We start from the raw sequence: 27,789 nt of genomic DNA, 5'->3' as shown, positions 1-27,789 counted from the left end.
AGACAGGTGACGAGGGGAGGTGTCAGGTGGCACGAGTACTGGGCAGGGAGGGGCCTCCCCAATTAGACAGGCAAGAACCTAGCAGGTGTCTGAAGCTAAAGAAGTAGATGGGGTAAGGAAGTCCCGGAGTCAGGAAAGGACTGGCCTAAGTCGTATCCAGGGGACACAGGACCCTTGCTGAGATATGGCACTGTCATTTACACCTGGCTTGCACTTTGTGCTTTGTATGAAAGGGTGACAAATTATCTCAACGTCATGAGGACATGACTGATTTTGGTGGAGGGAGAGCGTAACACCCTGGGAAAGGTTTTACTGCTCACGTAGTGGTTTTTCTGTAGAAGTATTTGGGTTATGGTTAAAGGTGCTTTGGATTGTGAGCCATCGGACCGAGGGAGTGGGTTTTTGTGTTGTGTGCCTGTGAGTGGGAGATGCTGGAGAGAACCGGTCAGAGGATTCGACCTGGTTGGGGTCTGTGATTTAACGGAGCAGGGTGCCGAGGTCTACTGAGGATCGGTGAATATGTATAACTTTTGGAAGAGTTGAGCTCCAACTTGTGCACGTTTGACTGTTTAATTATAATGGGCCCTTTTTGGGTTTTTTAATTAGCCCTTTAGTTAACGAGATTCATAAATATTCCTTTGATTGTGTGCAGTGTGTTGTCTCTTATTTCTTGGAGCCCATTTGTAACGGGGCAGCAAGTTGCAAGTTTGGGGCAAGAGAGCCGTGTCATTCTCACGGGTTCGCCTGGACTCTCCCGAAGCTCCCTAACCCAAGGAAGCTGGAGGAACCTTTCACACATGATGTTCATACAGATCAGATCAGTACCGTGTAGAATCAGACTCTGCCTTATTTCTACTGACATATGTTGTGAAATCTGTTGTTTCATATCAGCAATACAGTGTTGGACATAAACACTGCCATGAATAACAAGCTATACACATAAAAAATAAGTGGTGCTGTTCCCTGAACATTTGAGTGTATATCTTAGTGCCCCTGGACCTCCTCCCTGATGGTAACAATGGGAAGAAGGTTAGAAAACAATGCGGAGCGTCAGAGAAAGTGCAATGCAGGCAGACTATAAGGTGCAAAACCCTACTGAAGTCTCTCTCCCTCTCTGTCTTCCCCCCCCCCCCCCCCCCCGCCATCTCCCTCACTCCCTTAGCCCGTAAGCAGCTGCCTAAGCGGAAGCTTGATGTGAGGAGACAGGTTAACGGTGATACCGAGAGTCAGGAGGAAGAGGAGGAGAAATCGGCAAAGCGGCAACGTCTGGAAGGTATTTGGGGAAATGGGAGGGAGGGGGGATTTTCCTGGCTGGTGGGGTGGGTCATATTGGGACTGTAGACGGTCAGGGTAAATGGGAAGTGGACGGGTCACGTTAATAGAACATAGACTTCTTCGGCCCACAATGTTGCGCAGACCCTCAAACCCTGCCTCCCATATAACCCCCCCCACCTTAAATTCTTCCATATACCTGTCTAGTAGTCTCTTAAACTTCACTAGTGTATCTGCCTCCACCACTGAGTCAGGCAGTGCATTCCATGCACCAACCACTCTCTGAGTGAAAAACCTTCCTCTAATGTCCCCCTTGAACTTCCCACCCCTTACCTTAAAGCCATGCCCTCTTGTATTGAGCAGTGGTGCCCTGGGGAAGAGGCGCTGGCTGTCCACTCTATCTATTCCTCTTAATATCTTGTATACCTCTATCATGTCTCCTCTCATCTTCCTTCTCTCCAAAGAGTAAAGCCCTAGCTCCCTTAATCTCTGATCATAATGCATACTCTCTAAATCAGGCAGCATCCTGGTAAATCTCTGTACCCTTCCCAATGCTTCCACATCCTTCCTATAGTGAGGCGACCAGAACTGGACACAGTACTCCAAGTGTGGCCTAACCAGAGTTTTATAGAGCTGCATCATTACTTCGCGACTCTTAAACTCTATACCTTGACTTATGAAAGCTTTCTTAACTATCCTATCTACTTGTGAGGCAACTTTCAGGGATCTGTGGACATGTAACCCCAGATTCCTCTGCTCCTCCACACTCACAGGTATCCTGCCATTTACTTTGTACTCTGCCTTGGAGTTTGTCCTTCCAAAGTGTACCACCTCACACTTCTCTGGGTTGAACTTCGTCTGCCACTTCTCAGCCCACTTCTGCATCCTATCAATGTCTCTCTGCAATCTTAGACAATCCTCTACACTATCTACAACACGACCAACCTTTGTGTCGTCTGCAAACTTGCCAACCCACCCTTCTGCCCCCACATCCAGGTCGTTAATAATGGTTGTTGTCTTTAATCCGTCTCTCCGGATCTCCGTGTTCCTCCATGCAACCAAATTCCCCCATGATATTCCTTGGTTGTTCCCAGCAGGTGAAGCAGATGACAAGATTTCTGAGATGGAGACAGAGGTCATGGAGGAGACCCAGGGCGACAGGGAACAAGATCTTAAACAGAATATTGAAACAACTGAGTGTGGGGAGATGTGTGGAGACTCCAGGTATGGTGAAGGTGTCAGGATTGGAGTGGAGCCGCAGGATGCGGAACCAGAATCCGCAGCCTCAGACAGTTCGAAGGAAGCAGGCGCAACACCAGAGGAGTCCGCGAGCAGCGGATCAAATATAAAAGGGCATGAAAAGGAGGGGAAAAGCAAACAATTGATCAACAGCTTCTTCGGTGAGTGAGTGGGAAGGGTTGGTCCCATTGGGAGAGTGATCGGTGGATGTGGATGGGATTCTATTGGGAGTGTGGACCATTGGAGTGAATGGGAAGAGATGGTGTCCCATTGGGGTTCTGGATGGTGGGAGTGAATGAGAAGTAGTGGGCCCGATTGGCAATGTGAATGGGAAGGGATGGGATCCTGTTGGGAGTGTGAAAGGTGGGCGTGAGTGGGAAGAGATGGGATCCAATTGGGAATGTGAAAGGTGGGAGTGAATGAGAAGGGATGGGATCCTTTTGGGAGTGTGAATGGTGGGCGTGAATGGGAAGGGATGGGATCCTTTTGGGAGTGTGAATGGTGGGCGTGAGTGGGAAGAGATGGGATCCAATTGGGAATGTGAAAGGTGGGAGTGAATGAGAAGGGGTGGGATCCTTTTGGGAGTGTGAACGGTGGGAGTGAATGGGAAGGGATGGGATCCTTTTGGGAGTGTGAATGGTGGGCGTGAATGGGAAGGGATGGGATCCCATTGAGACTCTGGACGGTGGCAGCGAACGGGAAAAGTTGGGATGGGTTATTCCAGATGTGTTTGCTGGGGAATGTCTGAGCAGTGAGATTGTGGGTTTGTGTTGTCCACAGCTCCCAGAAAAGCCTGTTCCAAAGCCCAGACAGAGTTGAAGAAAGACGCATCAGAGAATGGTAACACAGATGACAAGTCCCTCCAAACCTCCAAAAAGACAAGCACCAACAGGTAGGGTGAGAGTGCCACACCGAGGTTGGCACTGCGGACGTGAGCTGTCCTTTAAACCCACTGGAACTGGGACCCTATCACCTGCTCTGTGAAACTCAGTGGGACTCCCGTCTCTCAGAGCTCCAGAAGCCTGAGTCCTGCTCCTTCTGACCGCTCCCTCTGCCCTAACCCACGCCCCCTCTCAGAGGCCCAGTCATCCGCCTTCACCTCGCCTCCTGCTCCCTCTTAACCCATTGGGACCCTGTCTGCAATGTAGTTCTGACCTTTTAATGTACTCCAAAATCAATACAACCCTTCCCTGCCCCATAGCTCTCCACTTTTCTGTCATCCATGTGCCTATCCGATAGATTTTTAAATGTTCGCGCCGTGTCTGCCTCTACCACCCCCTCTAACAAATTCCACTCACCTATCACATTCTGCAAAAGAAAGCTACCCTTAACATCCCTTCAATACGCTCCTCCAATCATCTTAAAATGCCCTCTTTGTTTAGTCTCCTGAGAAAGAGGCACTGCTGATCTTTGTGAAAGTGTGGTTGTACCAGGACAGGCTATTGGTGATGGTCACACCCTCTTAGCCTCAGGAAAACGATGTTGATAGGAACAATTACACCCTGCCAGCCTCCTGAAGTCAATTTCCAGCTCTGTTGTTTTCTTGATGGTGGGCATAGGCATGCTGTGTTGCTGTTGGAATTTGTGGTGGCCCCCAGCACATCCTTCAATATGTTGTTCGATGCATATGTGATAATTGCATTTGAATCTAACCCTGAGGGAAAGGTCGTTGTCTCTACCACCTCCTTGTACTTGGAATCATTATTGTTTGAGATGCACTCCACCACGGTGGTGTCATCTGCAAACACGTAGTTGGAATTAGAGCTGAATGTAGCCTTGCAGCCCTGAGTGAGTGGGCTGAGGATGCAGCCTTGTGGGGCATAATCTTAGTGGAAGTGTTGCTGTCTATCCTTAATGACTGCGGTCTGTTGGTCATGAAGTTGAGGATCTAGTTGGAGATGGAGGTGTGGACTCCCAGATCTAGATGGCCACAGTGCCTATGCTCACTGTACTATCTGCAGTGACCCTAAACCGAGCCCAGTCGCGGAGAGTGGTGTGGACTCCCAGACGATGGCCACAGTGCCTATGCTTACTGTACTATCTGCAGTGACCCTAAACCGAGCCCAGTCGCGGAGAGTGGTGTTGACTCCCAGATCCAGATGGCCACAGTGCCTATGCTCACTGTACTATCTGCAGTGACCCTAAACCGAGCCCAGTCGCGGAGAGTGGTGTGGACTCCCAGATCCAGATGGCCACAGTGCCTATGCTCACTGTACTATCTGCAGTGACCCTAAACCGAGCCCAGTCGCGGAGAGTGGTGTGGACTCCCAGACGATGGCCACAGTGCCTATGCTTACTGTACTATCTGCAGTGACCCTAAACCGAGCCTAGTCGCGGAGAGTGGTGTGGACTCCCAGACGATGGCCACAGTGCCTATGCTCACTGTACTATCTGCAGTGACCCTAAACCGAGCCCAGTCGCGGAGAGTGGTGTTGACTCCCAGACGATGGCCACAGTGCCTATGCTCACTGTACTATCTGCAGTGACCCTAAACCGAGCCCAGTCGCGGAGAGTGGTGTTGACTCCCAGATCCAGATGGCCACAGTGCCTATGCTCACTGTACTATCTGCAGTGACCCTAAACCGAGCCCAGTCGCGGAGAGTGGTGTGGACTCCCAGACGATGGCCACAGTGCCTATGCTCACTGTACTATCTGCAGTGACCCTAAACCGAGCCCAGTCGCGGAGAGTGGTGTGGACTCCCAGATCCAGATGGCCACAGTGCCTATGCTTACTGTACTATCTGCAGTGACCCTAAACCGAGCCCAGTCGCGGAGAGTGGTGTGGACTCCCAGATCCAGATGGCCACAGTGCCTATGCTCACTGTACTATCTGCAGTGACCCTAAACCGAGCCCAGTCGCGGAGAGTGGTGTGGACTCCCAGACGATGGCCACAGTGCCTATGCTCACTGTACTATCTGCAGTGACCCTAAACCGAGCCCAGTCGCGGAGAGTGGTGTTGACTCCCAGATCCAGATGGCCACAGTGCCTATGCTTACTGTACTATCTGCAGTGACCCTAAACCGAGCCCAGTCGCGGAGAGTGGTGTTGACTCCCAGATCCAGATGGCCACAGTGCCTATGCTCACTGTACTATCTGCAGTGACCCTAAACCGAGCCCAGTCGCGGAGAGTGGTGTGGACTCCCAGATCCAGATGGCCACAGTGCCTATGCTTACTGTACTATCTGCAGTGACCCTAAACCGAGCCCAGTCGCGGAGAGTGGTGTGGACTCCCAGACGATGGCCACAGTGCCTATGCTCACTGTACTATCTGCAGTGACCCTAAACCGAGCCCAGTCGCGGAGAGTGGTGTGGACTCCCAGACGATGGCCACAGTGCCTATGCTCACTGTACTATCTGCAGTGACCCTAAACCGAGCCCAGTCGCGGAGAGTGGTGTGGACTCCCAGACGATGGCCACAGTGCCTATGCTCACTGTACTATCTGCAGTGACCCTAAACCGAGCCCAGTCGCGGAGAGTGGTGTGGACTCCCAGACGATGGCCACAGTGCCTATGCTCACTGTACTATCTGCAGTGACCCGAAACCGAGCCCAGTCGCGGAGAGTGGTGTGGACTCCCAGACGATGGCCACAGTGCCTATGCTCACTGTACTATCTGCAGTGACCCGAAACCGAGCCCAGTCGCGGAGAGTGGTGTTGACTCCCAGACGATGGCACTGATGTTGCCTTACGCTGACAATTTCTTTTCAGTTTCTTCTCAAAATCCAAAGAGAGAGCGGAGCCCAGTGTACCACAGATGTACAATCCAGGAAAATCTCACTACCATCCCATTACAGATGCCTGCTGGAGTCAGGGACAGAGGTGAGGAAAGGGGACAGGTTGGGATTTCCGGCGTGAAGGTGGGGGAGGAGTTTGTCACTTTTCTATAGTCTCTGCATCCTCTCTCCCCACCCAGGGTTCCGTATCTGGCTGTAGCGCAAACCTTTGAGAAGATCGAGGCAGAGACGGCTCGGTAAGGCTGACCCCAGTGAGCTGGGTGCTGGTGTAAGGAGGGGATTTCGGCATGATCACCTGCAGTATGGGAGGGAATTTACCTGGAGCACTGACATCCTCCAGTTGGGGTAGGATTTCCCTGTGACGCCCAGCAGTGGGAGAGGGGGATTTCCCCGTGACACCCGGCAGTGGGAGAGGGGGATTTCTCCGTGACACCCGGCAGTGGGAGAGGGGGATTTCTCAGTGACGCCCAGCAGTGGGAGAGGGGGATTTCCCCGTGACGCCCGGCAGTGGGAGAGGGGGATTTCCCCGTGACACCTGGCAGTTGGAGAGGGGGATTTCCCCGTGACACCCGGCAGTGGGAGAGGGGGATTTCCCAGTGACGCCCAGCAGTAGGAGAGGGGGATTTCCCAGTGACGCCCAGCAGTAGGAGAGGGGGATTTCCCCGTGACGCCCAGCAGTGGGAGAGGGGGATTTCCCCGTGACGCCCAGCAGTAGGAGAGGGGAATTTCCCCGTGATGCCCAGCAGTGGGAGAGGGGGATTTCCCCGTGACACCCGGCAGTGGGAAAGGGGGATTTCCCCGTGACACCCGGCAGTGGGAGAGGGGGATTTCCCAGTGACGCCCAGCAGTAGGAGAGGGGGATTTCCCAGTGAAGCCCAGCAGTAGAGAGGGGGATTTCCCCGTGACGCCAGGCAGTGGGAGAGGGGAATTTCCCCGTGACACCCGGCAGTGGGAGAGGGGAATTTCCCCGTGACGCCCGGCAGTGGGAGAGGGGGATTTCCCCGTGACGCCCAGCAGTGGGAGAGGGGGATTTCCCCGTGACGCCCAGGAGTGGGAGAGGGGGATTTCCCAGTGACGCCCAGCAGTAGGAGAGGGGGATTTCCCAGTGACGCCCAGCAGTAGAGAGGGGGATTTCCCCGTGACGCCAGGCAGTGGGAGAGGGGAATTTCCCCGTGACGCCCGGCAGTGGGAGAGGGGGATTTCCCCGTGACGCCCGGCAGTGGGAGAGGGGGATTTCCCCGTGACGCCCGGCAGTGGGAGAGGGGGATTTCCCCGTGACGCCCGGCAGTAGAGAGGGGGATTTCCCCGTGACGCCAGGCAGTGAGAGAGGGGAATTTCCCCGTGACGCCCGGCAGTGGGAGAGGGGGATTTCCCCGTGACGCCCAGCAGTGGGAGAGGGGGATTTCCCCGTGACGCCCAGGAGTGGGAGAGGGGGATTTCCCAGTGACGCCTGGCAGTGGGAGAGGGGGATTTCCCCGTGACGCCCGCAGTGAGAGGGGGGATTCCCCGTGACGCCTGGCAGTAGGGGGGATTTCCCCGTGACGCCCGGCAGTGGGAGAGGGGGATTTCCCCGTGACGCCCGGCAGTGGGAGAGGGGGATTTCTCTGTGACTCTGACAGTGGGAGAGGGGGATTTCCCCGTGACGCCCGCAGTGAGAGGGGGGATTCCCCGTGACACCCGGCAGTGAGAGGGGGGATTTCCCCGTGACGCCCAGGAGTGGGAGAGGGGGATTTCCCAGTGACGCCCGGCAGTGGGAGAGGGGGATTTCCCCGTGACGCCCGGCAGTGGGAGAGGGGGATTTCCCCGTGACGCCCGGCAGTGGGAGAGGGGGATTTCCCAGTGACGCCCGCAGTGAGAGGGGGGATTTCCCCGTGACACCCGGCAGTGGGAAAGGGGGATTTCCCCGTGACACCCGGCAGTGGGAGAGGGGGATTTCCCAGTGACGCCCAGCAGTAGGAGAGGGGGATTTCCCAGTGAAGCCCAGCAGTAGAGAGGGGGATTTCCCCGTGACGCCAGGCAGTGGGAGAGGGGAATTTCCCCGTGACACCCGGCAGTGGGAGAGGGGAATTTCCCCGTGACGCCCGGCAGTGGGAGAGGGGGATTTCCCCGTGACGCCCAGCAGTGGGAGAGGGGGATTTCCCCGTGACGCCCAGGAGTGGGAGAGGGGGATTTCCCAGTGACGCCCAGCAGTAGGAGAGGGGGATTTCCCAGTGACGCCCAGCAGTAGAGAGGGGGATTTCCCCGTGACGCCAGGCTGTGGGAGAGGGGAATTTCCCCGTGACGCCCGGCAGTGGGAGAGGGGGATTTCCCCGTGACGCCCGGCAGTGGGAGAGGGGGATTTCCCCGTGACGCCCGGCAGTGGGAGAGGGGGATTTCCCTGTGACGCCCGGCAGTAGAGAGGGGGATTTCCCCGTGACGCCAGGCAGTGAGAGAGGGGAATTTCCCCGTGACGCCCGGCAGTGGGAGAGGGGGATTTCCCCGTGACTCCCAGCAGTGGGAGAGGGGGATTTCCCCGTGACGCCCAGGAGTGGGAGAGGGGGATTTCCCAGTGACGCCTGGCAGTGGGAGAGGGGGATTTCCCCGTGACGCCCGCAGTGAGAGGGGGGATTCCCCGTGACGCCTGGCAGTAGGGGGGATTTCCCCGTGACGCCCGGCAGTGGGAGAGGGGGATTTCCCCGTGACGCCCGGCAGTGGGAGAGGGGGATTTCTCTGTGACTCTGACAGTGGGAGAGGGGGATTTCCCCGTGACGCCCGCAGTGAGAGGGGGGATTCCCCGTGACACCCGGCAGTGAGAGGGGGGATTTCCCCGTGACGCCCAGGAGTGGGAGAGGGGGATTTCCCAGTGACGCCCGGCAGTGGGAGAGGGGGATTTCCCCGTGACGCCCGGCAGTGGGAGAGGGGGATTTCCCCGTGACGCCCGGCAGTGGGAGAGGGGGATTTCCCAGTGACGCCCGCAGTGAGAGGGGGGATTCCACGTGACGCCCGGCAGTGAGGGGGGATTTCCCCGTGACGCCCGGCAGTGGGAGAGGGGGATTTCCCCGTGACGCCCGGCAGTGGGAGAGGGGGATTTCCACGTGACGCCCGGCAGTGGGAGAGGGGGATTTCTCTGTGACTCTGACAGTGGGAGAGGGGGATTTCCCCGTGACGCCCACAGTGAGAGAGGGAGATTTCCCCATGACACCCGGCAGTTGGGGAGGAATTCCCTGTGAGAACTGACAGGGATTGTTAATTGATTGCTTCAGTGCCGCTTCTTTAACTCAGCTGGTGAGGGCAAGCGTGCCTCAGGCCTTCTTTACTACCCTGTGTTTCTGGTCCTGATCTCAGCCCTTTGGTCCCCCAGGCTGAAGAACATCGAGATGTTGAGTAACCTGCTGCGATCAGTGATTGCACTGACCCCTGACGACCTGCTTTCCTGTGTCTACCTGTGTCTGAACCAGCTGGGACCTGCCTACGAGGGACTGGAGCTGGGGGTGGGAGACACCATCCTGATGAAAGCAGTGGCCCAGGCCACAGGTGAGATTGAGGGGCGGCAGATTGACCCAGCTGTCCCTCCCTCCCTCCCATACCCACACCCCTTTTCCCTCTCAGGAATCACCCCTCCCTCTCCCCCAGGACGTCCCAGCATCCGTCTCTCTCTTGTGTACCCGATCCTCTCTTGCCTCCCATACCCACACCCCTTTTCCCTCTCAGGAATCACCCCTCCCTCTCCCCCAGGACGTCCCAGCATCCGTCTCTCTCATGTGTACCCGATCCTCTCTTGCCTCCCAGGTCGCCAGCTGGAACGGGTGAAGCAGGAGGCGCAGGAGAAGGGAGACCTGGGGCTGGTGGCAGAGAGCAGCCGTAGCACCCAGAGAACCATGTTCACCCCAGCACCCCTCACCATCCACACCGTCTGCAGCCGGCTGAGGGACATTGCCCATATGGGGGGCACTGCCGTGAGTGTGGGGTGCTGGGGGGGCACTGTCGTGAGTGGGGGGAGACGGGGGGGCACTGTCGTGAGTGGGGGGAGACGGGGGGCACTGCCGTGAGTGGGGGGAGACGGGGCACTGCCGTGAGTGTGGGGGAGATGGGGGGTCACTGAGTAGTGGGTGATGGGGGTCACTGCCGTGAGTGTGGGGTGATGGGGGGCACTGCCGTGAGTGGGGGGAGACGGGGGGCACTGCCGTGAGTGGGGGGAGAAAGGGGGCACTGTCGTGAGTGGGGGGAGACGGGGGGCACTGCCGTGAGTGGGGGGGTGACGGGGGGCACTGCCGTGAGTGGGGGGAAACGGGGGGCACTGCCGTGAGTGGGGGGAGACGGGGGGCACTGCCGTGAGTGGGGGGTGACGGGGGGCACTGCCGTGAGTGGGGGGGAAACGGGGGGGCACTGCCGTGAGTGGGGGGAGACAGGGGGCACTGCCGTGAGTGGGGGGTGACGGGGGGCACTGCCGTGAGTGGGGGGAAACGGGGGGCACTGCCGTGAGTGGGGGGTGATGGGGGGCACTGTCGTGAGTGGGGGGAAACGGGGGGCACTGCCGTGAGTGGGGGGAGACAGGGGGCACTGCCGTGAGTGACGGGGTGATAGGGCTCACTACTGTGAGTGGGGAGATAGGAGTCACTGCTGTGAGTGTGAGGGAGATGGTGGTCACTGTGAGTGGAGGAGGGGCAGTGCTGTCAGAGCGGGAGGGATGGGGTATCACAGTTATGAGTGGGGATGTGGGGATACTGGTTGCGGAGTGTAGTGACGGACTGAGAAGGGAGAGGTCTTGTGAGGGGAGGGGATGCAGAACATGGGGAGGATGTGATGTGTGAAGGGTGCGACAGCAAGTCGAGGGAGGACAGGCGGAGGGGAGAGAGATGGTGAGGTGGGTATTTTGGTCTGGGACATGGTGTGTGACCCTGCTCCCCTTTTGCTCCACAGTCAATGCAGAAGAAGATCGAAGTGATCAAGGGTTTGCTGGTGGCCTGTCGTCACTCGGAGGCTCGATACTTGATCCGGTAAAGAGAGAGAGACCCCTCAGCTCTCCCCAGCCAGAACCCGTCCCCATTAAACCACTCTGCACCCCCAGCCCTGTACAGCACTACACCCGTCCCCATTAAACCACTCTACACCCCCAGCCCCGTACAGCGCACTCACCTGTCCCCATTAAACCACTCTGCACCCCCAGCCCCGTACAGCACTACACCCGTCCCCATTAAACCACTCTACACCCCCAGTCCCGTACAGCACTACACCCGTCCCCATTAAACCACTCTACACCCCCAGCCCCGTACAGCACTACACCCGTCCCCATTAAACCACTCTACACCCCCAGTCCCGTACAGCACTACACCCGTCCCCATTAAACCACTCTACACCCCCAGCCCTGTACAGCACTACACCCGTCCCCATTAAACCACTCTACACCCCCAGCCCCGTACAGCACTACACCCGTCCCCATTAAACCGGTCTACACCCCCAGCCCTGTACAACACTACACCCGTCCCCATTAAACCACTCTGCACCCCCAGCCCTGTACAGCACTACACCCGTCCCCATTAAACCACTCTACACCCCCAGCCCTGTACAGCACACTCACCCGTCCCCATTAAACCTCTCTACACCCCCAGCCCCGTACAGCACTACACCCGTCCCCATTAAACCACTCTACACCCCCAGCCCCGTACAGCACTACACCCGTCCCCATTAAACCACTCTGCACCCCAGTCCTGTACAGCACACTCACCCGTCCCCATTAAACCACTCTACACCCCCAGCCCCGTACAGCACACTCACCCGTCCCCATTAAACCACTCTACACCCCCAGCCCCGTACAGCACTACACCCGTCCCCATTAAACCGGTCTACACCCCCAGTCCCGTACAGCACTACACCTATCCCCATTAAACCACTCTACACCCCCAGTCCCGTACAGCACACTCACCCGTCCCCATTAAACCACTCTACACCCGTCCCCATTAAACCACTCTGCACCCCCAGCCCCGTACATCACACTCACCCGTCCCCATTAAACCACTCTACACCCCCAGCCCCGTACAGCACTACACCCGTCCCCATTAAACCACTCTACACCCCCAGCCCCGTACAGCACTACACCCGTCCCCATTAAACCACTCTACACCCCCAGCCCCGTACAGCACTACACCCGTCCCCATTAAACCGGTCTACACCCCCAGTCCCGTACAGCACTACACCCGTCCCCATTAAACCACTCCTCACCCCCAGCCCCATACAGCACTACACCCGTCCCCATTAAACCACTCTGCACCCCCAGCCCTGTACAGTACACTCACCCGTCCCCATTAAACCACTCTGCACCCCCAGCCCCGTACACTACACTCACCCGTCCCCATTAAACCACTCTGCACCCCCAGTCCCGTACAGCACACTCACCCGTCCCCCATTAAACCACTCTGCACCCCCAGCCCCGTACACTACACTCACCTGTCCCCATTAAACCACTCTGCACCCCCAGCCCCGTACACTACTCTCACCCGTCCCCATTAAACCTCTCTGCACCCCCAGCCCCGTACAGCACTACACCCGTCCCCATTAAACCACTCTACACCCCCAGCCCTGTACAGCACACTCACCCGTCCCCATTAAACCTCTCTACACCCCCAGCCCCGTACAGCACTACACCCGTCCCCATTAAACCACTCTACACCCCCAGCCCCGTACAGCACTACACCCGTCCCCATTAAACCACTCTGCACCCCAGTCCTGTACAGCACACTCACCCGTCCCCATTAAACCACTCTGCACCCCCAGCCCCGTACACTACACTCACCTGTCCCCATTAAACCACTCTGCACCCCCAGCCCCGTACACTACTCTCACCCGTCCCCATTAAACCACTCTGCACCCCCAGCCCTGTACAGCACTACACCCGTCCCCATTAAACCACTCTACACCCCCAGCCCTGTACAGCACACTCACCCGTCCCCATTAAACCTCTCTACACCCCCAGCCCCGTACAGCACTACACCCGTCCCCATTAAACCACTCTACACCCCCAGCCCCGTACAGCACTACACCCGTCCCCATTAAACCACTCTGCACCCCAGTCCTGTACAGCACACTCACCCGTCCCCATTAAACCACTCTACACCCCCAGCCCCGTACAGCACACTCACCCGTCCCCATTAAACCACTCTACACCCCCAGCCCCGTACAGCACTACACCCCTCCCCATTAAACCGGTCTACACCCCCAGTCCCGTACAGCACTACACCTATCCCCATTAAACCACTCTACACCCCCAGTCCCGTACAGCACACTCACCCGTCCCCATTAAACCACTCTACACCCGTCCCCATTAAACCACTCTGCACCCCCAGCCCCGTACATCACACTCACCCGTCCCCATTAAACCACTCTACACCCCCAGCCCCGTACAGCACTACACCCGTCCCCATTAAACCACTCTACACCCCCAGCCCCGTACAGCACTACACCCGTCCCCATTAAACCACTCTACACCCCCAGCCCCGTACAGCACTACACCCGTCCCCATTAAACCGGTCTACACCCCCAGTCCCGTACAGCACTACACCCCGTCCCCATTAAACCACCTCCTCACCCCCAGCCCCATACAGCACTACACCCGTCCCCATTAAACCACTCTGCACCCCCAGCCCTGTACAGTACACTCACCCGTCCCCATTAAACCACTCTGCACCCCCAGCCCCGTACACTACACTCACCCGTCCCCATTAAACCACTCTGCACCCCCAGTCCCGTACAGCACACTCACCCGTCCCCATTAAACCACTCTGCACCCCCAGCCCCGTACACTACACTCACCTGTCCCCATTAAACCACTCTGCACCCCCAGCCCCGTACACTACTCTCACCGTCCCCATTAAACCTCTCTGCACCCCCAGCCCCGTACACTACACTCACCTGTCCCCATTAAACCACTCTGCACCCCCAGCCCCGTACACTACACTCACCCGTCCCCATTAAACCACTCTGCACCCCCAGTCCCGTACAGCACACTCACCCGTCCCCATTAAACCACTCTGCACCCCCAGCCCCGTACACTACACTCACCTGTCCCCATTAAACCACTCTGCACCCCCAGCCCCGTACAGCACACTCACCCGTCCCCATTAAACCGGTCTACACCCCCAGCCCCGTACAGCACTACACCCGTCCCCATTAAACCACTCCTCACCCCCAGCCCCGTACAGCACTACACCCGTCCCCATTAAACCACTCTACACCCCAGCCCCGTACAGCACTACACCAGTCCCCATTAAACCACTCTACACCCCCAGCCCCGTACAGTACACTCACCCGTCCCCATTAAACCACTCTACACCCCAGCCCCGTACAGCACACTCACCCGTCCCCATTAAACCTCTCTACACCCCCAGTCCCGTACAGCAGTACACCCGTCCCCATTAAACCACTCTACCACCCCCAGTCCCGTACAGCAGTACACCCGTCCCCATAAACCACTCTACACCCCCAGCCCCGTACAGCACTACACCCGTCCCCATTAAACCACTCTACACCCCCAGCCCCGTACAGTACACTCAACCGTCCCCATTAAACCACTCTACACCCCCAGCCCGTACAGCACTACACCCGTCCCCATTAAACCGGTCTACACCCCCAGTCCCGTACATCACACTCACCTGTCCCCATTAAACCACTCTACACCCCCAGCCCCGTACAGCACACTCACCCGTCCCCATTAAACCACTCTACACCCCCAGCCCCGTACAGTACACTCACCTGTCCCCATTAAACCACTCTGCACCCCCAGCCCCGTACAGCACACTCACCCGTCCCCATTAAACCGGTCTACACCCCCAGCCCCGTACAGCACTACACCCGTCCCCATTAAACCACTCCTCACCCCCAGCCCCGTACAGCACTACACCCGTCCCCATTAAACCACTCTACACCCCCAGCCCCGTACAGCACTACACCAGTCCCCATTAAACCACTCTACACCCCCAGCCCCGTACAGTACACTCACCCGTCCCCATTAAACCACTCTACACCCCCAGCCCCGTACAGCACACTCACCCGTCCCCATTAAACCTCTCTACACCCCCAGTCCCGTACAGCAGTACACCCGTCCCCATTAAACCACTCTACACCCCCAGTCCCGTACAGCAGTACACCCGTCCCCATTAAACCACTCTACACCCCCAGCCCCGTACAGCACTACACCCGTCCCCATTAAACCACTCTACACCCCCAGCCCCGTACAGTACACTCAACCGTCCCCATTAAACCACTCTACACCCCCAGCCCGTACAGCACTACACCCGTCCCCATTAAACCGGTCTACACCCCCAGTCCCGTACATCACACTCACCTGTCCCCATTAAACCACTCTACACCCCCAGCCCCGTACAGCACACTCACCCGTCCCCATTAAACCACTCTACACCCCCAGCCCCGTACAGTACACTCACCCGTCCCCATTAAACCACTCTACACCCCCAGCCCCGTACAGCACACTCACCCGTCCCCATTAAACCGGTCTGCACCCCCAGCCCCGTACAGCACTACACCCGTCCCCATTAAACCACTCCTCACCCCCAGCCCCGTACAGCACTACACCCGTCCCCATTAAACCACTCTACACCCCCAGCCCCGTACAGCACTACACCCGTCCCCATTAAACCACTCTACACCCCCAGCCCCGTGCACTACACTCACCTGTCCCCATTAAACCACTCTACACCCCCAGCCCCATACAGCACTACACCCGTCCCCATTAAACCACTCTGCACCCCCAGCCCTGTACAGCACTACACCCGTCCCCATTAAACCACTCTACACCCCCAGCCCTGTACAGCACACTCACCCGTCCCCATTAAACCTCTCTACACCCCCAGCCCCGTACAGCACTACACCCGTCCCCATTAAACCACTCTACACCCCCAGCCCCGTACAGCACTACACCCGTCCCCATTAAACCACTCTGCACCCCAGTCCTGTACAGCACACTCACCCGTCCCCATTAAACCACTCTACACCCCCAGCCCCGTACAGCACACTCACCCGTCCCCATTAAACCACTCTACACCCCCAGCCCCGTACAGCACTACACCCGTCCCCATTAAACCGGTCTACACCCCCAGTCCCGTACAGCACTACACCTATCCCCATTAAACCACTCTACACCCCCAGTCCCGTACAGCACACTCACCCGTCCCCATTAAACCACTCTACACCCGTCCCCATTAAACCACTCTGCACCCCCAGCCCCGTACATCACACTCACCCGTCCCCATTAAACCACTCTACACCCCCAGCCCCGTACAGCACTACACCCGTCCCCATTAAACCACTCTACACCCCCAGCCCCGTACAGCACTACACCCGTCCCCATTAAACCACTCTACACCCCCAGCCCCGTACAGCACTACACCCGTCCCCATTAAACCGGTCTACACCCCCAGTCCCGTACAGCACTACACCCGTCCCCATTAAACCACTCCTCACCCCCAGCCCCATACAGCACTACACCCGTCCCCATTAAACCACTCTGCACCCCCAGCCCTGTACAGTACACTCACCCGTCCCCATTAAACCACTCTGCACCCCCAGCCCCGTACACTACACTCACCCGTCCCCATTAAACCACTCTGCACCCCCCAGTCCCGTACAGCACACTCACCCGTCCCCATTAAACCACTCTACACCCCCAGCCCCGTACAGCACACTCACCCGTCCCCATTAAACCACTCTACACCCCCAGCCCCGTACAGTACACTCACCCGTCCCCATTAAACCACTCTACACCCCCAGCCCCGTACAGCACACTCACCCGTCCCCATTAAACCGGTCTGCACCCCCAGCCCCGTACAGCACTACACCCGTCCCCATTAAACCACTCCTCACCCCCAGCCCCGTACAGCACTACACCGTCCCCATTAAACCACTCTACACCCCCAGCCCCGTACAGCACTACACCCGTCCCCATTAAACCACTCTACACCCCCCAGCCCCGTACACTACACTCACCTGTCCCCATTAAACCACTCTACACCCCCAGCCCCATACAGCACTACACCCGTCCCCATTAAACCACTCTGCACCCCCAGCCCTGTACAGCACTACACCCGTCCCCATTAAACCACTCTATACCCCCAGCCCTGTACAGCACACTCACCCGTCCCCATTAAACCTCTCTACACCCCCAGCCCCGTACAGCACTACACCCGTCCCCATTAAACCACTCTACACCCCCAGCCCCGTACAGCACTACACCCGTCCCCATTAAACCACTCTGCACCCCAGTCCTGTACAGCACACTCACCCGTCCCCATTAAACCACTCTACACCCCCAGCCCCGTACAGCACACTCACCCGTCCCCATTAAACCACTCTACACCCCCAGCCCCGTACAGCACTACACCCGTCCCCATTAAACCGGTCTACACCCCCAGTCCCGTACAGCACTACACCTATCCCCATTAAACCACTCTACACCCCCAGTCCCGTACAGCACACTCACCCGTCCCCATTAAACCACTCTACACCCGTCCCCATTAAACCACTCTGCACCCCCAGCCCCGTACATCACACTCACCCGTCCCCATTAAACCACTCTACACCCCCAGCCCCGTACAGCACTACACCCGTCCCCATTAAACCACTCTACACCCCCAGCCCCGTACAGCACTACACCCGTCCCCATTAAACCACTCTACACCCCCAGCCCCGTACAGCACTACACCCGTCCCCATTAAAACCGGTCTACACCCCCAGTCCCGTACAGCACTACACCCGTCCCCATTAAACCACTCCTCACCCCCAGCCCCATACAGCACTACACCCGTCCCCATTAAACCACTCTGCACCCCCAGCCCTGTACAGTACACTCACCCGTCCCCATTAAACCACTCTGCACCCCCAGCCCCGTACACTACACTCACCCGTCCCCATTAAACCACTCTGCACCCCCAGTCCCGTACAGCACACTCACCCGTCCCCATTAAACCACTCTGCACCCCCAGCCCCGTACACTACACTCACCTGTCCCCATTAAACCACTCTGCACCCCCAGCCCCGTACACTACTCTCACCCGTCCCCATTAAACCTCTCTGCACCCCCAGCCCCGTACACTACACTCACCTGTCCCCCATTAAACCACTCTGCACCCCCAGCCCCGTACACTACACTCACCCGTCCCCATTAAACCACTCTGCACCCCCAGTCCCGTACAGCACACTCACCCGTCCCCATTAAACCACTCTGCACCCCCAGCCCCGTACACTACACTCACCTGTCCCCATTAAACCACTCCGCACCCCCAGCCCCGTACAGCACACTCACCCGTCCCCATTAAACCGGTCTACACCCCCAGCCCCGTACAGCACTACACCCGTCCCCATTAAACCACTCCTCACCCCCAGCCCCGTACAGCACTACACCCGTCCCCATTAAACCACTCTACACCCCCAGCCCCGTACAGCACTACACCAGTCCCCATTAAACCACTCTACACCCCCAGCCCCGTACAGTACACTCACCCGTCCCCATTAAACCACTCTACACCCCCAGCCCCGTACAGCACACTCACCCGTCCCCATTAAACCTCTCTACACCCCCAGTCCCGTACAGCAGTACACCCGTCCCCATTAAACCACTCTACACCCCCAGTCCCGTACAGCAGTACACCCGTCCCCATTAAACCACTCTACACCCCCAGCCCCGTACAGCACTACACCCGTCCCCATTAAACCACTCTACACCCCCAGCCCCGTACAGTACACTCAACCGTCCCCATTAAACCACTCTACACCCCCAGCCCGTACAGCACTACACCCGTCCCCATTAAACCGGTCTACACCCCCAGTCCCGTACATCACACTCACCTGTCCCCATTAAACCACTCTACACCCCCAGCCCCGTACAGCACACTCACCCGTCCCCATTAAACCACTCTACACCCCCAGCCCCGTACAGTACACTCACCCGTCCCCATTAAACCACTCTACACCCCCAGCCCCGTACAGCACACTCACCCGTCCCCATTAAACCGGTCTGCACCCCCAGCCCCGTACAGCACTACACCCGTCCCCATTAAACCACTCCTCACCCCCAGCCCCGTACAGCACTACACCCGTCCCCATTAAACCACTCTACACCCCCAGCCCCGTACAGCACTACACCCGTCCCCATTAAACCACTCTACACCCCCAGCCCCGTACACTACACTCACCTGTCCCCATTAAACCACTCTACACCCCCAGCCCTGTACAGCACACTACACCCGTCCCCATTAAACCACTCTGCACCCCCAGCCCCGTACACTACACTCACCCGTCCCCATTAAACCTCTCTGCACCCCCAGCCCCGTACACTACACTCACCTGTCCCCATTAAACCACTCTACACCCCCAGCCCCGTACACTACACTCACCCGTCCCCATTAAACCACTCTACACCCCCAGCCCCGTACACTACACTCACCTGTCCCCATTAAACCACTCTGCACCCCCAGCCCCGTACACTACACTCACCCGTCCCCATTAAACCTCTCTGCACCCCCAGCCCCGTACACTACACTCACCTGTCCCCATTAAACCACTCTACACCCCCAGCCCCGTACACTACACTCACCCGTCCCCATTAAACCACTCTGCACCCCCAGCCCCATACAGCACTACACCTATCCCCATTAAACCACTCTACACCCCCAGCCCGTACAGCACTACACCCGTCCCCATTAAACCACTCTGCACCCCCAGCCCCGTACACTACACTCACCTGTCCCCATTAAACCGGTCTACACCCCCAGCCCCGTACAGCACTACACCCGTCCCCATTAAACCATTCCTCACCCCCAGCCCCGTACAGCACTACACCCGTCCCCATTAAACCACTCTACACCCCCAGCCCCGTACAGCACACTCACCCGTCCCCATTAAACCACTCTGCACCCCCAGCCCCGTACACTACTCTCACCCGTCCCCATTAAACCTCTCTGCACCCCCAGCCCCGTACACTACACTCACCTGTCCCCATTAAACCACTCTGCACCCCCAGCCCCGTACACTACACTCACCCGTCCCCATTAAACCACTCTGCACCCCCAGTCCCGTACAGCACACTCACCCGTCCCCATTAAACCACTCTGCACCCCCAGCCCCGTACACTACACTCACCTGTCCCCATTAAACCACTCTGCACCCCCAGCCCCGTACAGCACACTCACCCGTCCCCATTAAACCGGTCTACACCCCCAGCCCCGTACAGCACTACACCCGTCCCCATTAAACCACTCCTCACCCCCAGCCCCGTACAGCACTACACCCGTCCCCATCAAACCACTCTACACCCCCAGCCCCGTACAGCACTACACCAGTCCCCATTAAACCACTCTACACCCCCAGCCCCGTACAGTACACTCACCCGTCCCCATTAAACCACTCTACACCCCCAGCCCCGTACAGCACACTCACCCGTCCCCATTAAACCTCTCTACACCCCCAGTCCCGTATAGCAGTACACCCGTCCCCATTAAACCACTCTACACCCCCAGTCCCGTACAGCAGTACACCCGTCCCCATTAAACCACTCTACACCCCCAGCCCCGTACAGCACTACACCCGTCCCCATTAAACCACTCTACACCCCCAGCCCCGTACAGTACACTCAACCGTCCCCATTAAACCACTCTACACCCCCAGCCCGTACAGCACTACACCCGTCCCCATTAAACCGGTCTACACCCCCAGTCCCGTACATCACACTCACCTGTCCCCATTAAACCACTCTACACCCCCAGCCCCGTACAGCACACTCACCCGTCCCCATTAAACCACTCTACACCCCCAGCCCCGTACAGTACACTCACCCGTCCCCATTAAACCACTCTACACCCCCAGCCCCGTACAGCACACTCACCCGTCCCCATTAAACCGGTCTGCACCCCCAGCCCCGTACAGCACTACACCCGTCCCCATTAAACCACTCCTCACCCCCAGCCCCGTACAGCACTACACCCGTCCCCATTAAACCACTCTACACCCCCAGCCCCGTACAGCACTACACCCGTCCCCATTAAACCACTCTACACCCCCAGCCCCGTACACTACACTCACCTGTCCCCATTAAACCACTCTACACCCCCAGCCCTGTACAGCACACTACACCCGTCCCCATTAAACCACTCTACACCCCCAGCCCCATACAGCACTACACCCGTCCCCATTAAACCTCTCTACACCCCCAGCCCCGTACAGCACACTCACCCGTCCCCATTAAACCACTCTGCACCCCCAGCCCCGTACACTACACTCACCCGTCCCCATTAAACCTCTCTACACCCCCAGCCCCGTACAGCACACTACACCCGTCCCCATTAAACCACTCTGCACCCCCAGCCCCGTACACTACACTCACCCGTCCCCATTAAACCTCTCTGCACCCCCAGCCCCGTACACTACACTCACCTGTCCCCATTAAACCACTCTACACCCCCAGCCCCGTACACTACACTCACCCGTCCCCATTAAACCTCTCTGCACCCCCAGCCCCATACAGCACTACACCTATCCCCATTAAACCACTCTACACCCCCAGCCCGTACAGCACTACACCCGTCCCCATTAAACCACTCTGCACCCCCAGCCCCGTACACTACACTCACCGGTCCCCATTAAACCGGTCTACACCCCCAGCCCCGTACAGCACTACACCCGTCCCCATTAAACCACTCCTCACCCCCAGCCCCGTACAGCACTACACCCGTCCCCATTAAACCACTCTACACCCCCAGCCCCGTACAGCACACTCACCCGTCCCCATTAAACCGGTCTACACCCCCAGCCCCGTACAGCACTACACCCGTCCCCATTAAACCACTCCTCACCCCCAGCTCCGTACAGCACTACACCCGTCCCCATTAAACCACTCTACACCCCCAGCCCCGTACAGCACTACACCCGTCCCCATTAAACCACTCTACACCCCCAGCCCCGTACAGTACACTCACCCGTCCCCATTAAACCTCTCTACACCCCCAGTCCCGTACAGCAGTACACCCGTCCCCATTAAACCACTCTACACCCCCAGCCCCGTACAGCACTACACCCGTCCCCATTAAACCACTCCTCACCCCCAGCCCCGTACAGCACACTCACCCGTCCCCATTAAACCGGTCTACACCCCCAGCCCCGTACAGCACTACACCCGTCCCCATTAAACCACTCCTCACCCCCAGCCCCGTACAGCACTACACCCGTCCCCATTAAACCACTCTACACCCCCAGCCCCGTACAGCACTACACCCGTCCCCATTAAACCACTCTACACCCCCAGCCCCGTACACTACACTCACCTGTCCCCATTAAACCACTCTGCACCCCCAGCCCCGTACACTACACTCACCCGTCCCCATTAAACCTCTCTGCACCCCCAGCCCCGTACACTACACTCACCTGTCCCCATTAAACCACTCTACACCCCCAGCCCCGTACACTACACTCACCCGTCCCCATTAAACCACTCTGCACCCCCAGCCCCGTACACTACACTCACCTGTCCCCATTAAACCACTCTGCACCCCCAGCCCCGTACACTACACTCACCCGTCCCCATTAAACCACTCTGCACCCCCAGTCCCGTACAGCACACTCACCTGTCCCCATTAAACCACTCTGCACCCCCAGCCCCGTACACTACACTCACCCGTCCCCATTAAACCACTCTGCACCCCCAGCCCCGTACACTACACTCACCCGTCCCCATTAAACCACTCTGCACCCCCAGTCCCGTACAGCACACTCACCTGTCCCCATTAAACCACTCTGCACCCCCAGCCCCGTACACTACACTCACCCGTCCCCATTAAACCACTCTGCACCCCCAGCCCCGTACACTACACTCACCCGTCCCCATTAAACCACTCTACACCCCCAGACCCATACAGCACTACACCCGTCCCCATTAAACCACTCTGCACCCCCAGCCCCGTACAGTACACTCACCCGTCCCCATTAAACCACTCTACACCCCCAGCCCCGTACAGCACACTCACCCGTCCCCATTAAACCGGTCTACACCCCCAGCCCCGTACAGCACTACACCCGTCCCCATTAAACCACTCCTCACCCCCAGCCCCGTACAGCACTACACCCGTCCCCATTAAACCACTCTACACCCCCAGTCCCGTACAGCACACTCACCCGTCCCCATTAAACCACTCTACACCCCCAGTCCCGTACAGCACACTCACCCGTCCCCATTAAACCACTCTACACCCCCAGCCCCGTACAGCACACTCACCCGTCCCCATTAAACCACTCTACACCCCCAGCCCCGTACAGCACACTCACCCGTCCCCATTAAACCTCTCTACACCCCCAGTCCCGTACAGCACTACACCCGTCCCCATTAAACCGGTCTACACCCCCAGTCCCGTACAGCACTACACCCGTCCCCATTAAACCACTCTACACCCCCAGCCCCGTACAACACACTCACCCGTCCCCATTAAACCACTCTACACCCCCAGCCCCGTACAGCACTACACCCGTCCCCATTAAACCACTCAACACCCCCAGCCCCGTACAACACACTCACCCGTCCCCATTAAACCACTCTACACCCCCAGCCCCGTACAGCACTACACCCGTCCCCATTAAACCACTCTACACCCCCAGCCCCGTACAGCACACTCACCCGTCCCCATTAAACCACTCTACACCCCCAGCCCCGTACAGCACTACACCCGTCCCCATTAAACCACTCTACACCCCCAGCCCCGTACAACACACTCACCCGTCCCCATTAAACCACTCTACACCCCCAGCGCCATACAGCACTACACCTATCCCCATTAAACCACTCTACACCCCCAGCCCATACAGCACTACACCCGTCCCCATTAAACCGGTCTACACCCCCAGTCCCGTACAGCACTACACCCGTCCCCATTAAACCGGTCTACACCCCCAGTCCCGTACAGCACTACACCCGTCCCCATTAAACCACTCTACACCCCCAGCCCCGTACAACACACTCACCCGTCCCCATTAAACCACTCTACACCCCCAGCCCCATACAGCACTACACCTATCCCCATTAAACCACTCTACACCCCCAGCCCGTACAGCACTACACCCGTCCCCATTAAACCGGTCTACACCCCCAGTCCCGTACAGCACTACACCCGTCCCCATTAAACCACTCTACACCCCCAGCCCCGTACACTACACTCACCTGTCCCCATTAAACCACTCTACACCCCCAACCCGTACAGCACTACACCCGTCCCCATTAAACCACTCTACACCCCCAGCCCCGTACAGCACTACACCCGTCCCCATTAAACCACTCTACACCCCCAGCCCCGTACACTACACTCACCTGTCCCCATTAAACCACTCTACACCCCCAGCCCCGTACACTACACTCACCTGTCCCCATTAAACCACTCTACACCCCCAGCCCCGTACACTACACTCACCTGTCCCCATTAAACCACTCTACACCCCCAGCCCCGTACACTACACTCACCTGTCCCCATTAAACCACTCTACACCCCCAGCCCCGTACAACACACTCACCCGTCCCCATTAAACCACTCTACACCCCCAGCCCCGTACACTACACTCACCTGTCCCCATTAAACCACTCTATACCCCCAGCCCGTACAGCACTACACCCGTCCTCATTAAACCACTCTACACCCCCAGTCCCGTACAGCACTACACCCGTCCCCATTAAACCGGTCTACACCCCCAGTCCCGTACAGCACTACACCCGTCCCCATTAAACCACTCTACACCCCCAGCCCCGTACAACACACTCACCCGTCCCCATTAAACCACTCTACACCCCCAGCCCCGTACAGCACTACACCCGTCCCCATTAAACCACTCTACACCCCCAGCCCCGTACAACACACTCACCCGTCCCCATTAAACCACTCTACACCCCCAGCGCCATACAGCACTACACCTATCCCCATTAAACCACTCTACACCCCCAGCCCATACAGCACTACACCCGTCCCCATTAAACCGGTCTACACCCCCAGTCCCGTACAGCACTACACCCGTCCCCATTAAACCGGTCTACACCCCCAGTCCCGTACAGCACTACACCCGTCCCCATTAAACCACTCTACACCCCCAGCCCCGTACAACACACTCACCCGTCCCCATTAAACCACTCTACACCCCCAGCCCCATACAGCACTACACCTATCCCCATTAAACCACTCTACACCCCCAGCCCGTACAGCACTACACCCGTCCCCATTAAACCGGTCTACACCCCCAGTCCCGTACAGCACTACACCCGTCCCCATTAAACCACTCTACACCCCCAGCCCCGTACACTACACTCACCTGTCCCCATTAAACCACTCTACACCCCCAACCCGTACAGCACTACACCCGTCCCCATTAAACCACTCTACACCCCCAGCCCCGTACAGCACTACACCCGTCCCCATTAAACCACTCTACACCCCCAGCCCCGTACACTACACTCACCTGTCCCCATTAAACCACTCTACACCCCCAGCCCCGTACACTACACTCACCTGTCCCCATTAAACCACTCTACACCCCCAGCCCCGTACACTACACTCACCTGTCCCCATTAAACCACTCTACACCCCCAGCCCCGTACACTACACTCACCTGTCCCCATTAAACCACTCTACACCCCCAGCCCCGTACAACACACTCACCCGTCCCCATTAAACCACTCTACACCCCCAGCCCCGTACACTACACTCACCTGTCCCCATTAAACCACTCTATACCCCCAGCCCGTACAGCACTACACCCGTCCTCATTAAACCACTCTACACCCCCAGTCCCGTACAGCACTACACCCGTCCCCATTAAACCGGTCTACACCCCCAGTCCCGTACAGCACTACACCTATCCCCATTAAACCGGTCTACACCCCCAGCCCCGTACAGCACTACACCCGTCCCCATTAAACCACTCTACACCCCCAGCCCCGTACAGCACTACACCCGTCCCCATTAAACCACTCTACACCCCCAGCCCCGTACAGCACTACACCCGTCCCCATTAAACCACTCTACACCCCCAGCCCCGTACAGCACTACACCCGTCCCCATTAAACCACTCTACACCCCCAGCCCCGTACAGCACTACACCCGTCCCCATTAAACCACTCTACACCCCCAGACCCGTACAGCACTACACCCGTCCCCATTAAACCACTCTACACCCCCAGCCCCGTACAGCACTACACCCGTCCCCATTAAACCACTCCTCACCCCCAGCCCCGTACAGCACACTCACCCGTCCCCATTAAACCACTCTACACCCCCAGCCCCGTACACTACACTCACCTGTCCCCATTAAACCACTCTACACCCCCAGCCCCGTACACTACACTCACCCGTCCCCATTAAACCTCTCTGCACCCCCAGCCCCGTACACTACACTCACCTGTCCCCATTAAACCACTCTACACCCCCAGCCCCGTACACTACACTCACCCGTCCCCATTAAACCTCTCTGCACCCCCAGCCCCATACAGCACTACACCTATCCCCATTAAACCACTCTACACCCCCAGCCCGTACAGCACTACACCCGTCCCCATTAAACCACTCTGCACCCCCAGCCCCGTACACTACACTCACCGGTCCCCATTAAACCGGTCTACACCCCCAGCCCCGTACAGCACTACACCCGTCCCCATTAAACCACTCCTCACCCCCAGCCCCGTACAGCACTACACCCGTCCCCATTAAACCACTCTACACCCCCAGCCCCGTACAGCACACTCACCCGTCCCCATTAAACCGGTCTACACCCCCAGCCCCGTACAGCACTACACCCGTCCCCATTAAACCACTCCTCACCCCCAGCTCCGTACAGCACTACACCCGTCCCCATTAAACCACTCTACACCCCCAGCCCCGTACAGCACTACACCCGTCCCCATTAAACCACTCTACACCCCCAGCCCCGTACAGTACACTCACCCGTCCCCATTAAACCTCTCTACACCCCCAGTCCCGTACAGCAGTACACCCGTCCCCATTAAACCACTCTACACCCCCAGCCCCGTACAGCACTACACCCGTCCCCATTAAACCACTCCTCACCCCCAGCCCCGTACAGCACACTCACCCGTCCCCATTAAACCGGTCTACACCCCCAGCCCCGTACAGCACTACACCCGTCCCCATTAAACCACTCCTCACCCCCAGCCCCGTACAGCACTACACCCGTCCCCATTAAACCACTCTACACCCCCAGCCCCGTACAGCACTACACCCGTCCCCATTAAACCACTCTACACCCCCAGCCCCGTACACTACACTCACCTGTCCCCATTAAACCACTCTGCACCCCCAGCCCCGTACACTACACTCACCCGTCCCCATTAAACCTCTCTGCACCCCCAGCCCCGTACACTACACTCACCTGTCCCCATTAAACCACTCTACACCCCCAGCCCCGTACACTACACTCACCCGTCCCCATTAAACCACTCTGCACCCCCAGCCCCGTACACTACACTCACCTGTCCCCATTAAACCACTCTGCACCCCCAGCCCCGTACACTACACTCACCCGT

General features: G+C 58.0%; 1 protein-coding gene across 2 annotated transcripts in view; it reads left to right on the top strand.

Annotated features, from left to right (window-relative positions):
* The window catches only part of lig1 (ligase I, DNA, ATP-dependent), a 60,557-nt gene that overhangs the window by 13,009 nt on the left and 19,759 nt on the right, over nucleotides 1-27,789 (top strand). Inside the window, exons 5-12 of one of the 2 annotated variants that reach the window (XM_073028672.1) lie at nucleotides 1,163-1,273; nucleotides 2,370-2,672; nucleotides 3,292-3,403; nucleotides 6,220-6,330; nucleotides 6,425-6,481; nucleotides 9,586-9,758; nucleotides 10,014-10,180; nucleotides 11,145-11,221. In XM_073028672.1, the coding sequence (XP_072884773.1) occupies nucleotides 1,163-1,273; nucleotides 2,370-2,672; nucleotides 3,292-3,403; nucleotides 6,220-6,330; nucleotides 6,425-6,481; nucleotides 9,586-9,758; nucleotides 10,014-10,180; nucleotides 11,145-11,221 (1,111 nt within the window). Of the gene's footprint in view, nucleotides 1-1,162; nucleotides 1,274-2,366; nucleotides 2,673-3,291; nucleotides 3,404-6,219; nucleotides 6,331-6,424; nucleotides 6,482-9,585; nucleotides 9,759-10,013; nucleotides 10,181-11,144; nucleotides 11,222-27,789 lie in introns of both variants that reach the window. The other variant, XM_073028670.1, reaches the window with a different exon arrangement.

The sequence above is a fragment of the Hemitrygon akajei genome, chromosome 24 (genome assembly GCF_048418815.1).
Source record: "Hemitrygon akajei chromosome 24, sHemAka1.3, whole genome shotgun sequence".
Taxonomy (NCBI): Eukaryota; Metazoa; Chordata; class Chondrichthyes; order Myliobatiformes; family Dasyatidae; genus Hemitrygon; species Hemitrygon akajei.
The sequence above is the reverse complement of the archived record's forward strand: the minus strand, read 5'-3'. Positions and strand labels throughout refer to the sequence as shown.